This window comes from Gopherus flavomarginatus, chromosome 6, assembly GCF_025201925.1.
Source record: "Gopherus flavomarginatus isolate rGopFla2 chromosome 6, rGopFla2.mat.asm, whole genome shotgun sequence".
Taxonomy (NCBI): Eukaryota; Metazoa; Chordata; order Testudines; family Testudinidae; genus Gopherus; species Gopherus flavomarginatus.
In genome coordinates this window covers 41,783,692-41,802,575 of record NC_066622.1, presented here as the reverse complement: position 1 = coordinate 41,802,575, position 18,884 = coordinate 41,783,692, and the positions used below count along the sequence as shown (strand labels likewise).

The following is an 18,884-nucleotide window of genomic DNA, read 5'->3' as shown; positions in this document are numbered from 1 at the left end:
GCACGCAAAATCTTAAATTAGAATGAATAAAGGAAGACTCGGCACACCACTTCTGAAAGGCTGTCAACTCCTGATTTAGAACATGAAGAAGATTGTGGGTGTAGCAGTTAGCATTCTCTCATGCCTGCTGTAAGTGGTCCAGGTCTCACTACCACACAGCTGCGTGCTCAGAACACAGTGTAGTAGGCACATATCTTGGTGTTCAAATGGTAGTTTCCTATTATCCCATACACAATTTGGTCAGTTAACCCAATGAGATAGTTGCCTTTATGATGCAAGAATTAAGCTGAACATCTAGAGATAAGTTATCTGATACAGATAGTGACAAAGAGTCCTGTGGCACCTTATAGACAGAAGTGTTGGAGCACAAGCTTTCGTAGGTGAATACTCACTTCGTCATGCGTCTGACAAAGTGGGCATTCACCCATGAAAGCTTATGCTCCAATATTTCTGTTAGTCTATAAGGTGCCACAGGACTCTGTCACTTTTACAGATCCAGACTAACATGGCTACCCCAGATAGCTGAGCTTGTGAACAACTTCTAACATGACATTAGCTATTGAAACGTCTGATCCAGTCAACACATCTCTTGCCATAACCATAATCATCTTTAGACTGAAACATAGTCCAAGTTAATGACAAACAAGCACAAAGCTATTGCAAACTTGCTAGAGCTCCTTTTCACTGTGTGCAATGAGCACTGTGCCACCACCGAAAAGAAGTTCTCTTCTTTGCTTTTGGATCTTAAACATGCAATGTTGAAGAGATTTCCATCTGATGTTGTGTGGAGATCTATATCCCCAGTGCTAGATGAGAAAACACAACAAAACAGCACAGAGATATACCAAAAAGTGTCAGTTCCAAAACATCTTCCTGTTTGAAATCACTCTGGATTTCAAAACTGCCAGATTGATCACCATCATAGTGGACTATAGCCTAAGTTTATGCAATCATGGAAGGATGAAATCAGACTGAAGAGAATTTGGGAGCAACAAATTCTCTCTAGCAATTGGAAATTCCCTTTCTGATGACCAGGTCAAAAACCTTTGAGAGATCTCTGAAGGCCACATAGAGAGGTTTCACTTTGTCTTGACACTTTTCTTGTAGTTGCTTTAGTGCAAGGACCACATTGACTCTTTGGATATATATATATATATATATATATATATATATATATATATATCCAAAGAGTCAATGTGGTCGTTGCACTAAAGCAACTACAAGAAAAGTGTCAAGACAAAGTGAAATCTCTCTCTCTCTCTCTCTCTATTATATATATATATATATATATATATATATATATATATATATATATATATCTATATCTATCTATCTCTCTCTCTCTCTCTCCAGCAAAAAATTAGTCTTTTGTGAATGACAGGTACGAGCACCTTGCCTGCCACACTAAAGACAGAAATTCCTGTAGTGGTTCCTCTATAGAATGCTCTGTAGTTTTTCAGTCACTCCAATCTCCTTTGTTTTCATACATTATGATGTTGGCATTGTTCATGTCTTGTGGTATCATTCCTTCCTTCCCACAGGTAAGCAAGATATTTTACAGCTGTTTCAGCTCACCTTGTCTTCCTTGTTTCAGTACTTCAGCTGGAATTCCATCTTTTCCTGCAGCCTTTTCTGGTGCTAAGGAGGTAATTTCCTTTTCAAGCTCATTTACATATGATCCTATATTAAGTTCTTTGATGGTCTGGAGCCTGGGGACAGCATTTAGTGCTGCTTCAGAAATAGTGGTTACACATGGATAGAGTTTGTGATAATGTTATACCCAACATTGCATCTGTTTGTCTTAATAAGTATGTCTCCATTAAGAGATTTGAATGGGGTAGTCTTGTTAGCTGAAGGACCTATTGCGTTCTTGATTTCATCATACATACTTCTTAGATCTCAATTCTGAAAGAACATGTATTTTTTCCATACAGACTGAGACAGTATTATTCAGCTCATTGCCTCTCTCTTCACTGCAATGAGCTCTTGGCCACTCTGAGGTTAGAACATGTCCAGGACAATGGTTCATGTGTGATGGAGCTATGCTGTGCATTTTGCATCAATAACTGGAAGCATTTTTTCAGCATATGCTGCAAACCAATCTTTATCTTGTACATTCTTTTTACCAAAAGCAAAGATTGTAGCTATATAGATATTCAGTCTAAGTGTGTTTCACGCTGCATTAGCAATTAAGGGAGGTGGAATGCAGGACACAGCTTCCTGGAGATTTTTAGTGAGTTGAAGACATCCTCCTTGGTCTTTTGTGTTGTTGATGTTAATGTGTAGGCAAACAGTTTTGTTTGGTATAATAGAATTTCCTTAGTGAAAACCTTATTTTGCAGCCTGGTCTGTGTCATAGTCTGAACTGTAAAACCAGTAAGTATGGAGAATATCCTGTAGGTGTTTTCTGTGGGTGACAATTAAATCCAGTTGGTACCAATGGCCAGACGTGGGATGTTTCCAGGAGACCTTCTGGCCATGACTACCCTGGAAGTAGTTATAGGCAATGCACAGTACTTCTGTAGTGTTTGCCCATTGTTCTTCATTTTTCTTACTCCATGGTGGTCAGGGCATAGCAACCACATCTTGTGATGAGAGGCGACTCTAACATTGAAATACCCCAATAGATATAGTCACTCACCCAGTGGTAGTTTGCTGGTGACACTGTCTACCTGCTAATAGAACAAGACCTTCTCTTGAAAGGTGGAATAAAGTGCTAGGGCAGAGGTAATGATGATGTTGGCAAAGCTGCCTATGGAAGTTATTCTCAGAGATATAATACATCCTCATATTGCAGTGGGACATTCGACCCTGGGTACTAAGGAGTTGACTGCAAAACCATTCCACGTTTGTGATAGTCGTTTGCTTTTTCCATGCTAAAAGAAGGCGTAACGCATCTCGCATAGAGAGCCTGCATCAACCAGTCTGACTTCAGAGAGAGTGGCTATGTCTATGTCAAGCTTCTCCAGCTCTCTGTCAATGATAGCAACTTTTCTAGGGTCATTGATCTCACTGAGGTCATCCTCACAGTGCAAACTGTCCTCACATTCCAGCAAGCAAGTTTGAAGAGTGCAACCAACATACCCAAACCTTTGGCAAATACACCTATGCAGAAAAATAAGGAGGCAGAGGCTTGCCTTAGGACCAAATCCCCCCTCCTGGTAATACTGACTGGATCAAAAAGGCATGAAAGACCAAGATATTTGGAAGCCAGCACCAATGCAGGAGATGCTAGAGAGCAGAACTGAGTTGCAATGCCAACCACTTGACACTTTCTCCCCAGTGAATTCAGTTGAGTTTTCTCTCCTAGCTTTTGTTCAACCAAGAACTGTCTGCAAGGAATCAACACGAGATGGAATGACTTCTTTGTGGATATTGTTCTTCTTTCCAATGGGTATCTGGCAACCCCACCACTACCAATCAGTGAGTGGTGGGATTCCCAGTTAAGTCATCAAGCACCTGATCCATGGCAGGTAGCACTAGATACCATGGCTTAGCTGGTTAAACAACTGTCTAGTAAACTGAAGATTGTGGGTTCAAATGCCAGTGGTGCCTCTGATTACTTCTCATCTCTCTGATTAGAGTGATAAATATGTAGTATACTTAACAAGTCACTTCAACAAAAAATATTAAACTTGTTTAAAAAAAAAAAACACCATTGTAAGCAGGGCTGCTAGCATGACTGTGACGTACTGGGGTGCAATCCAACCAAGTGAGGGGCTGCTCTGCACATTGGGCACCTTGCAATGCCTTAGTGCAGTAGCTACCACCTGGACCATACTCAAGCAGCCTACCAGCATGGAAATAACACCCTAAATGTCTGTATGTAACTGCAGCCTGCCAGCCACACTCCGGTCACACTCTGGCTTTTACCAGCCTGGGTTCTTTCTGCAGAGTTGACCCCAACATACTACCAGTCCTGGATTTTCCCCAAAATATATGTATTGTACTGAGCAGCCCTCTCTTGGACAATCCAGAGATATTAAATCTGTTGTACCTTTAAGGGAATAATACACAACAACTTGCCACCTTAAATAGTGTTACTCAGATAATTTAACTTAAACACACTGGATTAGTTTCAATTAAAGAATAAAACAAGTTTATTTAACTACAATGAGATTTTAAATGAGTACAAGCAAGGAGGCAAAAAAGTTAGAAATGGTTACAGGAAAAATAAAGTTAAAACACTTCCTAGGGCCTAACTTAAACTATACTTGATTCTTACCACATCCTTCTAACAGAATTACTGACCAAACTTTACAGGGCAGGACCCCTCTCCCAAAGTCCAATGGCTGTTTATTTTGTCTTCTAGGGTACAAAGAAGGAGGTGCACAGGAAGAGATATACCTTGGGGTGTTTGCCCCTCACTTTTATAGTTCAGCCCCCTCAAAGTTCTATCCAGCTGATGAGAAGGAAACAGAGTCTAGTGAGGAAAGATGCTACATGCTGTTTTCTGTCACCTGTGTGTGCTGAGATGCAGATTTTCTTCATCTTCTTTCCTTTTCTCTCTTTCTGAAGACACTGTTTACAGCTTATATGCAAATTGAGATAACCACATATCCCTTTGTACAAGACTGCTTGACCAGTTGTCCCTTAACTAGCTAGGAATAAGAAATGGACTCCTATCCTTTATGAGGGTCATTCACCAAAGGGAGATGCAATCACACACATTTTGCCCATGTATAACAATGTTGGAACAGAAAAGCAGTCCATGAAAGGGTTTCTTATATATTAATTGAAATTAGTTAAATTATCTCTGGACTAAGCAACACAAAGGTTCTAAAACACATTACAAGAAAAATATGTATTCCGTTTTTAATATGGCTTCATAATTCATAATGGTACTTTTCTGGCTTTAAAAAAATCTATGATAATCTGATCTGCCCACCTGCCATGACAAAAGCCATAGAATTGCTTCTATTAATTCCTGAATAAAACCCAGTAATCTGAAGGTGTTTAAGAGCCACTGATTACAACATATTACCAAGCAAAGAAAATGACACAGCTTTTTCAGCAAATCCAAAGAATCAATCCACTCAATACTTTCTCTTGTACAATGAACCATATCAACTATACAAAAATAATTTATTTATCATAAACAAAAAACTTACCTGGACACAAACTTGCTTAAATCCGAATATTCACCACATTCCATTATAATGCTAAGGTCGGTAACAGCAGCAGATATGCTTTCATTACTCTAGATTGGAGAAATTATTAAGAAAAAATGCAGATTAATTTATAATTATATATAAACTTGTTAGTTACAAGAGATCTTAAACACAGATTTTAAAGTGAGGTCTACTTATATGAAAAATCTTTGATGATACACATAAGTAGTACAAAGATAACAACCTATTGGAATAATGCCTATGCTTCCTTGAAGAGAAATGGCAATTTTTAAGAAGTACAAGATGATGGTGCTTGAATGCTTCATAACATGGGGTTGCTTTCTGTTTAATCTATTACTGTTCCATTCTCCTCATTCCCCAGCATGACTTCAACAAGTAATATTAACAAATAAACAGAACCCAACCATTGTGTAACACAGTGGTTTTCAATCAGAGGGGTCCGTGAGCAGGTTTCAGGGGGTCCCTCAAGCAGGGCCAGCTTTAAACTTGCTGGGGTCCATGTCTAGTAGTAGGATTTTATGTTTATATTTTGTATGATTTAGAACGAAGGATAAAGAATAATGAAATAATAATGCAGCACGTATTAAAATTATTGGCGTCTGATTTGATTATATCCTGCCAGCCACCCTTTTTGAATAGCAGAAAGGAATGACTTAACGGGCCATTTGGTAAAGATGCATTAGCTGGAATCTGTGTCTGGGCTGATTTCAAGGAAGTAACAGATGGTTTTAAGGTTACTACTTTGTTGTAGGGTTAGGATTTTAAAAGAAGTAAAAGAATTCCATGATTGTTTTCTTGTGCATTGTAACTTGATGTTCCTGTTTAAAATGTTCTGTGTAAATTAGTTCTGTTTTGTGTGTGCATGAGGAATATATGTGTTAAGAAATACATGTGAAGGCCATTGCTGAACTAAATATAAGAGGGAGGAATGAGGGACTGACACAAAGGCGCCATGAGGCTATAACACACCATTACTGAAATGTCAGAAGAGGGCAGATTGATGACTGTAAAAATAAGACAGGCACCTATCAATGGGGACAGGACAGCTGTGACAAAGAATGAGAAGGACAATATAAGAAAACAAGCACTTGTCAAACAACAATTGATTAAAGCATGAGAGTGCAAAACTCATTGATCCCACTGAAAGAAAATCACTATATAAACAGGGTGCCTTGCCATGAAACTTCAGATTCATCCTGCCAAGACTTTCCTGGAGCATCGTGTCGTGACTGATGGAACCTGGCTCCTTCCTACCCATAATCAACCTAGCTGGCCACTAGATTGATCCAGACTCTGGATTAGTAACTATAACATCGACTGGTGGTACAGTGTGTGTGTGGGGCGGGGGGTGATAAAATGCATATGCTAATTGTTGTATCTTCAATAAACACGGTGTATTGCCTTTTCCCTGAAAAAGATACCATGTGCTTCTTATAAGCATAACACATGGCAGAAACCCAAAGACCTGCCACCCGGGGCACTGAGCCCCACCACCTGGGGCTGAAGCCGAAGTCTGAGCAATGTAGCTTTGCAGGGGTCCCTGTGGTATGGGGCCCCAGGCAACTACCCTGCTTGCTACCCCCCTAATGCTGGCCCTGGCTTTTATATGCAGAAAACCAGTTATTGTAGCACAGATAGTTATTGTAGCAGTTTTTATAGCATGCTGTGGGGGGGTCAGAAAGAAAAAGGTTGAGAATCCCTGGTGTAACAAACAAAACTTAGTCATCCAGCCACTCAATAAATAAAATAATGTAATGTGATCTAAAGAGAGGAATAAGAAAATCATTTGTTTGCTCTATAGTTCTGCTTGTGTTTTATTTCTTGAATTTGCTTCATATTTCATGACATCCATTTTGCCTTAATTTCATTTTAATTCACAAGAATATGTGTATACAAATATATCTGCACAAATAAGTGTGATTAATGTGTATTCCAAATTAAAACCTCAAACAACATATGCAATTTTAGCTTTCACAAAGACAGAGTAAGAAAGTAGGTTCAAATAGAAAAAATTTAATACTTTGTATTATATGTTTTAAAACATGCCAGAGCAGTTAGCTTGGGAAAGGACAGAGGAAAGATTAGAAGTTAGAACACATCACTTGGAAAGACATCATGAAACAGGCAGCATTAATACTTCTCATTGCACTGGGGCATACAACACTGTTTTTCCTATTCCAGCTAGTATGAACTCATGGGAAGGTAAGGTAGAGAAAACGAATGTAATGGGAATGCTGGAGTCAAGTGAAAACATATCATGACATTCTGCAGCATTGCATGGACAGGGACATTGCCAATGTTGCCATGACTAGAGTTGGAGGAGGCATGCCAAGATACTTTATAAAATTCAGGAAGTTGAATAAGCACTATAAGGCAAGAAAATCAATTAAAACATATAGCAGAAGACTCAGATCTCAGAGCTGCAGACAAGCTGCTAGCACAGTTACTGGATGTAAGCAATTGTATCTTTACAGAAAACTGGCATCCCAGGAAACTGACACTACCATTTTATGCCCAGACGCCATCTTGTGGTCCACTGAAAGAGGTTTAAAGGGAAAAAGTCTTCTGCAAAAAGGCAATTTTTAATTAATTGACCACTCCCTCAATGTTCTTGAGATTTGACGTGGTAGAGTCTAAAGTTAGTATAAAGCTAAAATTGCATATGTACTTGGAGAGAGTTTAAATACAATACAGCAGAATCTCACGGTATTTTTATGTTAAATTTCATCTTTCAGTAAAGGATCTCTGCTTTGGCACTTGGGACTTAATCTTTCATTGTTAATGACTTTTAGCACCAGTACAGGCCTTTTTTAAAAAAACAAAAAAAAAAAAAAACAATCTAGAGACAGAAGTAAAAACCCTTTGCTGTGGTAAAACTTTCAGATTTCTGTCAAGAACCTGAGGAAAGAAAAGAATTTAACTCATTAAGTTGCAAGATGAAAGGAATCAGATGAAATCTATGCTGTGGCCATTTTATATATCCCCAAAACAGGTGGAAGAAAAATAATCCTAACTTATCTTTCATCCAGTTCTGGTCTATTTGTTCCTAATTGGGCATTCCTCAAAAAGGGGTTTGGGGGGAATAGTATCAGGAGGATTAGAGCTATATTTTTATTCTAAGGGTCTCAGAATACTTTACACATATTAGTAAATCTGTGCCCCAACACCAATGTCCTAGGAAGTAAAACATTTATTATCCTAATTTTACAGGTGGAGAACCTAAGGAACAGAAGTTATGGCGAAATTTCCAAGTTTTAAAATTGTGGACTAAAGACCCAATCTTTCATTGAGAAATATGGGCAGACGCCTCCATCCATGCAGACCCGCAATGACTTCAGCGTTTTCATTGCAGGCTGGAGACCTGTCTTGGATAACATCACACAGGAAGTCTGTAGCAAAACCAGGATTATCCCCATCTCATAATTTCTAATCTTCTGTCATAATCGCAAGACTACCATTATTTCACCATTAGTTTGAAAAACCCAAACAATTCCTTGTTTAAACAAATGTTGTTATGCACAAAAAAATTCACACACAGCCTCTCGTTTATGCTGCTGAGGTAGCCAAATAGCAGTGTGTGAAATATTTTCATAGAACCTCCAACATACCAAAAACACAAAAGGATATTTTCTTTAGTTGTGGAAAAAAAAAAAAAAAAGATTTTTTTTTTTTATTCCCCTAACATACAAAATTCTGAACTACACTTCTGGAAAAAAGTTAGTACACACATTAGCCACATACAAAAATCTGAACGTCATAGTAAGCATGCTGCATTGTCGATTTCTTTAAAAAATAGAAATTAAAAGCAAAATATGTCCATTTGCTGTGTTCATGAAATGTTGTGTTGACATTTTACTACTGTAGCTAAATAATTCATAGATATCATTCTCACAGTGAATGTAATCCAGTCACATTATAAATAAAATCTTCAAATTTAACACCATATATAGTAATACAGTGCATGCAAGGAAGCTGAATTATAATTGCTATGGAAACCACAGCTTTAAATTTCGTGACTTGTGTATGTAAAATCTCCATCATATTACAAGACCATATTTGCATTGTATTTAATGACTGTACAGGTAGATATGTGCTATACGCATTAGAGTCTGTATGTGTAATTTGCTCTATGCTAGCGGATGCTTATATAGCTCCATATTTTTAAAGGCATGAAATATCAGAAACTTAAAATGTATAATGCAAAAGGGAGGGGAAAACAAAGCCAGAAAATTAATCTCTCTCTGCTAGCATTTTAAATTATAATTGACACAGGTTTTGGTGGGGGGTTTTCCAGGAAATAACCAATCAACAAAACAAATTCACATAAAAATAACAATTTCTCTGATTTAAAAAAATTCATTTAAATTCAATAATCAGTCAGTAAATAGTGAAATACTGCCATCTAATGGCATAGATTTAAAGTGCACAATCAACATGGATTTTTGTTTATTAGACTATTAACATGAAATTCTGCATCTTCACTTCAATATGTTAACTGCACAATGCATTAAAAGAGGTCATGATTCTGTAAAAACAAACTAAGGTGAGTAGTCTCTTTGACTTCAGTGAATCTTTTTGCACAAATGACGACTGCTCAACTGAGTATAGTTTTGTAGGATTCAGTCCTAAATTTAAGTCCATGGGTCTATAACTGTGAGTAAAGTTACACAAGTGATTTGATGCTTGCAGGTTTAGGGTCACAATTATGGCTCACGATTGCTTATATCAGAAGACTGAAGGGGGAGAACCAAACTGTTTTTGAACTAAGATGAAAATGTTAGAAAAGTAAAAAAATTATAATCAGAATATTTTAATTATCTGTAGCTCAAGAACAAATAGATTCACTTTCTTAGATTCTGCAGAAACATTTTCCTTTATTTTTAGGGTAAACAAGGCAATGCTCATGCCAAGCCATAGCTTTAGGAGATTAATATAAGGCTTTATAATGGAAGCTGATTAGTAATGTCTCTCATTAATATGTAAGGTTCTTGTGCTACTAAAACATGTTCACATTTTTCTTACATTTACCTTAAGATTTTATATATTATGAGACTTTTCTACTCATTAAGGCAACAAGTCATACCCATTTTTGTAGAGGGCCAAATTCCACGTGTAGTTAAACCAGTGTTGCCAACTTTTATGATTTTGTCACGAGTCTCATGATATTTCATTTCAGAGTGGTAGCTGTGTTAAGCTGTATCAGCAAAAATAACGAGGAGTCCTTGTGGCACAAATTTATTTGGGCATAAGCTATCTCATGAAGTGGGTTCTAGCCCACGAAAGCTTATGCCCAAATAAATGTGCTAGTCTCTAAAGTGCCACAAGGACTCCTCGATGATATTTCGTGTTTTTCATAGAAGTCCAACTCTTGGACTCCTGGGGTAAATGAAAATCTCCACTTTCTTTTAAATAAAGTTAAGCTTACAAGCATCATGGCTAAGGGGAAACGCCTAAAAACATAATGCAAGTTCACTCTAAAGATTGAAAAACAAAAAGACAAATAAAGAGAACCCAATTTTTTTTTTTTTAATTGTTGGTGTCACTAAGCATAACCCTAAGTAACTCGGGAGGGTGGAAGGCCACAAGGATATGGAAGGCCACAAGGATATGGAGCCTTCCTGGTTTTAGGCCTCAGCAGACAAGAGTCCCTCCATGTTTGAACTTTAATCGACCTAAAAGGCCAGGTGTAACAGCCGTTATCAGTTGCAACAGTTCTAATTGGTCTAAAGCAGAAATAATGAGGCCTGTGCACCTTTAGCAGAAGGACAAGATAACTTGCGGAAGGAAAACTTACTAACGAGCTGCCACGGCCAAGATTAATTAATGCACCTGCGCTTACGTAATTGTTACAGGGGGAGGAAGGAGGAGCGGGGGGGAGAAAGAAGAAAGTGAAAAAAAATCTTATAAAAAGGGAAAAGCCGCTTATGTAGGGGTGCTGGATCTGAGGCATGTCAAGTCTCCCAGCACCGCTTTGAGATCTCAAATAAACTTTGCTTGCTTCTCCACCCTGGTGTGTGTTCATTGGCGCGAAGCACTCCAGGCACGAACCACTGTTGCTTGCCTTGGGCACCCTCTGTGCCTGCAACAAAATCATGACTCATCTATGAACTCTTGAGGTTGGCACTACTACAGTCTATACGCTGCTTCATAAATTTAGTCTTACACTCTACCCTAAGTCCACAATCCACTGATATCAAAGGAACGATTGATCAAAGATCTAAAGTAGAATACAGCCTTTACATGGCAATTCAACTTTCAGATATTATTCTCTGTTCAACTGCATTCACCATTGTTCAGCGGGAAAATGTTTTCAGCCCAGGACCACAGCTATTTCTGTCTTATATCTTTCCTTTTCCTATCCTCCTTCCCCTGTTTCTCTCTCTCTTCTCTTTCTTCACTCTTTCTTTTCATGCAACAACTCTAAATTCCTCCGTGTGCTTCATTCTCACCTACCACTTCCCTATCACAGCTGATAGAATGAACAGCAGTCAAATAGCAATATTTTACATGTCATCATTAACATTAAGTGTGAGAAGTAATATTCTAATGAAATTAATGGGGGCAAGGAAGATCATGACTCAAAGCATTATAGTTTCATACTGTCTGTAAACTGAGTACACCACCAGTGTGTAACAGTTACACTCACTTCGCACTTGGAAAGTTACTATGAAAGCTAAACAGTTATATTTTTTAAATGAAAGCTTTGGTTCTGCAGAATCTGAATATACCATGTTGGTTTCAAAAAAAGCACATCAAATGATACTACTTCAGATAAGTACGCATCTGGAGGACTTTGTAAGAAACCATTTCCTCCCAACCTCATTCTAGCATGTTAAACACTCTTCACCTCACAGACACATCTGAGTGGCTAGTTTTCTCTTAATAAACTCACATTTTTTCTTCCAAGTTGTCAAAACTCAATTCCTTGTAGTTATTTTTGACCAAATCTTTCAAAACTAATTTTTCTCTCTTCAAGTAGACTTGAACCATTTTTCTTTTACATATTCATAAGTATGTTTATTGAATAACAATATCTGAGAGTAAGTATATCCTCAGCAAAAAATGAAGACATTGGCACATCAGCAAAAGTACAACAGAAAAAAAACTTGAAAACAACAGTCTAATAACTGATGTTTACAGAATTTAACACACTAAGTTTTATGTAATAAAAACAATGTATTAAAACAGTATAACTCCCTAAAGAGGACAATATAGTCTTTTTTTTTTGAAGCATGTACTTATTTCTGATTAATATTAATGGCACTTATATGCCCTGTTTAAGACAGTAACAGACTTAAAGATATAATATGCCAAATATTTGGAAAATAAATGTAGAGTCAGAAATGTAATCTGAGAAAGAACCACCAGATCATCTAGTTGATATTCTATTTATCACAAGCCATAACACCACCCAGCACCTGCATACTAAACCCAACAACCAAAATTAGACTCAATTATTACAGCCCACGGGAGAATAAGCTATTACATGCCACAAGTAGAGAATAGAAGGTGCATCAACGCCCGAGGCCCCTGCAGTGGCAGCAAATTGATTAAGTGAGAGATATTCAGATAATCCTGGAAATTAACTTGCACTCCAGGCTGCAGAGGAAGACGAAAAAATCACAAGATCACTGCCAATTTGAACAAGAGGAAAATTCCTTCCCGACCCCACATATAGCAATCAGTATATGTAATATCGATCTATGACAATCTGATAGTATGTCTGTCAAATTAATTTTTCATTAATAACATTTATTGTCATCTTTGGTGTTCATTACAACTTCCATTTTGTAGCAGGAATGGATTAAGTCTGGGAAGCTGACATAGGGCCATCAAGGGACAATCAACATTAAGGGCTTGTCTACACTGGCAATTTACAGAGCTGCAACTTTCTGGCTCGGGGTGTGAAAAAACACACCCCGAGCGCAGCAAGTAGCAGCGCTGTAAAGCGCCAATGTAGACAGTGCACCATTGCTGGTAGCCATGCTCTCAGCGCTGGTAGCTACGCCCCTCATGGCACCGCAACCACGGAAGGCAGTGCTTTAACATTGCCAGTGTGGACTATCGCTAAGTAGTTCCACTCTGGTAGAGCAATTGGTTTGCTTTCAGTAGAATCGTTGACTTTTAAAAAGAGTCTACCCAGCAGCCAACAGGAAGGTTGGAGCAAGGAATATTCTCAGCAGGAGGACAGAAATAGAAAACGTGTCAGAGACTGCTTTTAAAACAGACATGCTCTCCAAGCAAGCAAACCATCCCATCAATACAAACAGCCATCACAACCGGAGGAGTGGCGGCAGGAGAGGCTTTGTCTACCTCCAACAACACTGATCAAACCCAAGGAATCTCAGGAGTGGTAAAAGACTCTAAGGACAGGATTGTATTCAGGCATCTATTGTTTTGCATAGATCTGTAACTCTTTTATGCTAAGGGCATGTCCACATGAGGACAGTCAGGAAAATTAAGGTGAATCAGCTAAAAGGTATGAAATCAATGTGCATAAAATAAACGTTTCCATCACCACCACTCATGCACACACAACCCTGTTGATGGTTTCATTCAGGAATAAAGTGGAATTAATTTGCTGTAACTTAATCCAGTTTAAATCTGAATGTCCCTGGGCAGGCAGAGCACTAATAGTAAAATGTGTATTTTAAGTAGTTTCTTTGCAGAGCCTGTTTTCTTTGCTTGAACAACCATGTGGTTCCTGACAAAGAAACTGTAAACCAGAGCAACCACAACTAGGTGGAACTCTGGCAGAATGTGCAAAGTGGCTGAAGAAGTTAGGACGGTCTTAACATTAATTTTGGGTCACATTGTAGTTGGACTGCAGAGACTCTCATACCAGTAAGGATGCTAGACAAAAGGCCTAACCAGGAGAATGTCTTAGGAGACCTTCAAATGGAAGCAGTGACTAGACTCTGCAGATCCAACTGGATTTGATGCATATAAGATTAAAAGGTGGACACAATTATTAGAGACCAGTGGCTGTCCACCAGGGGGACTCAGCCAGGACTGACAGTAACTATTCCAAAAATTCAGTTTTTCTTCTATAATGACAAATTCAAATAATTATGGATTTGTACTTCTTCACCCCACCCCAGAAATATCTTGTCATTACCTGTATTTCTAGAAGTTGAAATTCCATCTGAAAAGGCAGTGAATAGCAATTTCCTGATAATCTGTGCTTCTGTATAGTTTTGTTTTCAGCTATAATGAAAGTAGTTTAAAATATTTTAGATTTCTGATCACATTCAATAATTATTCTGTCTCCCCATTAAGAAAAACAAAATTAAGCTATTAATTTGAAGAGTGGGCAATGTATTATACACAATATAAATCATAAAATTAACCACATAAGTGAAAAAAACTTTTCTACCAAACTGATTAGAAGTTCAAATTAGATCTTCAGTGTATCTCCAGCCATATATATAGGCAACATTCTGTCTTCTGTTATAACTTTGTAATGCCATTGAGTGTAAAACCAAGAATCATTTGGCAGTATGTACAACATCACAGAATGCCATTCACCAGCAATTACTGTGCTAATGTTTTATCATTTCAGAGCACAAGCTTTTCTGCAAATGTTGAATGCTGAGCCATAATCTGCAACTGCAAACAAACTGTGACAAAATGTTTGCAATAATGTTACTAATAGGCACACAAATGCTTACTTTTTTCCACTGTTTCCTTGGAGTAATTTGTGAACCAAATGCCAGTGAATTTCATTAAAAAAGAGAGGTCAGATTCTAAGCAATCAAGTTCAGCTTTCAGATCCGGTGGGGATTCATGTTGCGTAGATTCTCCTTGGAGTGATTTTCTAGAATTGAAAAGATCCATTAACAGTCTAAACAGAGTTGCTCTAACATGTAGACATGTGAAAGTGGTTCAGAAATTTATGATTTCAGTTATACTTTGAATTCAGTGGCACTACTCATGTAAGCTCTATTCCACGTAAATACTTTATGTTCCCTGCCATATACCAACAGGCTAGTGGTTATGGAAAGCACTCACACAGCCACAAGAGCATTCAGTAAAATGAGTTTTGGCAGCTTATCTGCATTTTTCCAGTTATGATAATCAAAGCAACCCCTTTTTCTTCAAGAAGGTATATTTTACTTTGTAATTATAGATTTAAATCAGAGTTAAAAAATTAGCAGCTTGTCAGGATCCCGAAAGCCACATCAAATTTGATATAGCAAATCACTGCTATCCTCATTTTTAATATAGAGGTGCAGCATGCAACAGAGAAAAGGCAACAGAACAGTGCATGATAGAATCTGTGACCTCCACAGGTTATACCTCATATTAAAGAGGGCAGCCAGAGGTCACATTGTAAACTTCTGAAGGCTACACTTTAGCCACCTCTACAGTACCATGTGCATTTCTCAATACCTCTCATTCTTTTATTGCTAAAATGTTTACTTTATGAAACAACATTAATGGGGGTGGACATTTAAACCTAAAGAACAATGCTGAACATACATTCATAAACCGAGATTAATCTGAACATATAACATGCATACATTGATATTTGTATCTCTTCATCAGAATAAAATGTAGATTCTTGTTTGTTTTCAAACTTTTGAGTTAACAGTTCAATTTCTTCTTCCAAAGAATGAATTTCATCTTCAAAAACTTGATAAATGTCACTCTCCATTTCTCAGATTCAATGTTACTAAAATGAAATAAAATTTTGTAAATAAGTATATTCATTTTAACATTATTAATGTTTGATCCTATTTATTGATTTAAAAACTATGAAAATATGTAGAACAACATTACAGTTTCTCAGTCCCCTTTTTAAAAATTACATGATTCAGCTCACACAGTTTACCAATTCTGAAAACTAAATATTTTAGATACAAGGGTTTTTGACTATGAAATACATATTTGGCAAACTTTAATGGTAAACTAGCAACAGAATAATATTAAAAGCAAAGGAATTGTAGATAATGAGCCATAATTCCCCTCTACTGTGAGGTTTAGAGGAAAGCAAATGATTTGAGTCTTGAACAACTGAAATCAGTGGGATTTTTGTCATTGACTTCAAAAGGCACAGGATCAGGCCCATACTGAAGTGGAAAATCTATTGTGCTATCAGAAATGGGAACAAACTGATTCCCCTAAGACTCCACAGAAACCCCTCTTGGAATCACTCTAAGATTGGGGATTGAAACATTCTGCGATTAGGGATAGATCAAAGCATAATGTCTGCTCCTTCTAGGCTGCATGCTCTCATTGGTATTTGTTTTATAAGCAAAAACACCAGATGGCAGTTAATCCTGCTGAAAGCATAATACATGCCCATACAACAGCTTCCAACTCCTATGCCACCCTATGAGTTGGGCTAACACAGAATGGAGGAGACGACTACCTGATGAAGGTTCTAACTTTGTGTGTTCTTTCCCCATACAGAATTTTTCACGAAAGGGGATAATAAAACCCAATGCAACAAATACACAACCCTGTAGGAAATAATTGGCAATTCCCGATGACCCTTTTAATTTCCACTGAATTTAATATTGGTCTCATTTAAATACACAGATTTCATGGTAGTTTCCAAGTCCAGGGGTGTAATCCTGGGTCTACTGAAGTAAACTAAAGTTTTGTGATTGACTTCAACAGATCCAAGGTTTCACCCAGAAGGAGGGGAAGGGAGTGGAGGTTAAGTACAGTAAGTTGCTATACTGTGGCAAAATATTTCAATCAGCAGTAAGAACTCATAGAAGACCTAAATCAAATATGGCAACAATGCTGAGATTTGAACAGTTCACAGCTCTAAATAGTCTCTGAAATGAAGAAACTACTTCAGTATTTGACTCTTATGATGGCTTGTCCATCAAATCAGCGGCTGGCAACAAAGATACAATGGAAGTGTCCACATACAAAAGCAATTTCAGTTTCTGGAAAACTAAAGATTTTGTCAGCTTCTTACACACCAAATTCAGGATTTATAAATTTGAAAGATGGTTGTAGAGATTACAAAACTCAATATGGATAAAAATTGTGAATTTTATTCTTATTGAAATTTTTAATTGTTTTATCTCAATTGTGTTCTTTCAAACCTAGTCCTTTGTTGTTTACATATGTTCCTGTTTGTACTGAATCCATATTAATAGTGCTGTTTGCCAACAGTTTGTTTCCTAAACACAGCACAACACTCTCTAAACCAAAACATTCCTGTTGCCTGCCAACCTGTGTTTGCTTCTCAGATGGGCTGCAAGGTCACCAAAAGTAACACACAGTGGGTGAATTAATTCCGATGTTAATGTAGTTACACACCAGAAATAAACTGGGCACATCGTGCTTGAGAATACAAAACAGTTCAATGTTTACATTTTCCAGAAACTGATGTGTATGTTCTCTGCTTATGTTCAAACAACAGAAAGATTGTGTACAGCACACAATGTATTTCAGATATAAGTATGCACTTTTGAGACTATGCGATCACATCTCTTTAAAACAAAAGACTCAAAATGAGAATAAAACACAAAGTAAATTTTTATTCTAAGAAAACTAACCACAATTAGTTTTTAAATGCTCAAGTTTCCAAATCATTAGCAGTATGTATGTTTATTAAGTCTAAATATTTCTCTTTCATGTACCATCTGATACAAATTCCTGAAGTAGAGTGTTTGCTCTCCAACACCTATACTGTCCTCCCTGCACGATTTCAAGGGGTGTGATCATAGAATGACCTACCACTCAAAATTCTGCAGGAAATACGATAATTGATTTTCAAGTGTTTTACTCTAAATGGTTTGTAATGTTTAAGTCTAAAAACATTGCTCCTAGAATACACAGCACTCAAGACAGGCCAGGGCTGGTCATTTTCCTTTTTGATGTTAATCTACTATATATTCAGATAATTATCAGATATGCACAGATCATCAAAGGGAGAACTCCCTTATAAACCCAAAAGAAAATATATATTCGCATAGCTCCCAGACTTAGGAGCCAAAACCACAAATGGCTGGGAGGATACAGGCCCCCGAGTCTCAGGGAAATCCCGCAGACATTTTGCGTGGGTTGCTTGTTTTCAGGGGGCCACACCGGTCTCCAAAGGGAAGAAACAGAGCCAGCTCCCTCCAGCAGCAGACTCTTCTCCCAACCACTGCGCTTGACTCCTGACACTGGGACGGAGAAGGGTTGAGGTCTGTCCCTTGCTGAACAGACTCTGCTTCCCCTCAGGCACCAGGAGTCCTATATGACCAGGAGGGAGGAGGCACTGTTCTCCCCAACTGTAAGATTCCTCATTGTGTGAGGGAGGAGCCGACTGTTAAACACCCTGTTATCGAGTGGTTAATTTGTGTCAGGACTGGCCTGGGCAGAGATCCCAGCACCTCTGGGCTTGGCAGGTCATAGCCCCAGCCCCTCTGGACTTACTGCATCAGTTATGAATGTAAAAAACACTGCTTGAGCTCCAGACACCTAACTGCTGCAGCCCCAGCGCCCCTCTCGTTACAAATGCGCCCCTGTACCCCCAGTTCAATAACCCTTCCCCCCACGCCAGCCTCCGCGGGAGGACAGAGGGGACGACGCCACTCCTACCGGCAAGGAGTGTGACGACAATACCACAGGGGGCAGCCCAGCCTCACCTGCTACCCCGTCCCCTCAGGCCGCGGTGAGCTCGGAACCCGCGCGGTCTCTGCTCTGGAGCCGGAGCTTCGAACCGCCCGCCCAAACGAACGCCCGCTGCGCTCCGGGCGATACCACCGGGCCGCTGGAGCAGCTCACGACACCTTTCCCAAG

General features: G+C 38.4%; 1 protein-coding gene across 2 annotated transcripts in view; it reads right to left on the bottom strand.

The window, feature by feature from the left end:
* The window catches only part of CENPP (centromere protein P), a 294,323-nt gene extending 275,495 nt beyond the window's left edge, over positions 1–18,828 (bottom strand). The window contains exons 1-5 of one of the 2 annotated variants that reach the window (XM_050957900.1): positions 18,731–18,828; positions 15,656–15,807; positions 14,804–14,949; positions 14,251–14,339; positions 5,112–5,200 (exon numbers count right to left, since the gene is read on the bottom strand). In XM_050957900.1, coding sequence (XP_050813857.1) covers positions 5,112–5,200; positions 14,251–14,339; positions 14,804–14,949; positions 15,656–15,789 — 458 coding nt within the window. In that variant the 5' untranslated portion in view covers positions 15,790–15,807; positions 18,731–18,828. Of the gene's footprint in view, positions 1–5,111; positions 5,201–14,250; positions 14,340–14,803; positions 14,950–15,655; positions 15,808–18,683 lie in introns of both variants that reach the window. The other variant, XM_050957902.1, reaches the window with a different exon arrangement.
* Positions 18,829–18,884: the final 56 nt, after the last annotated feature.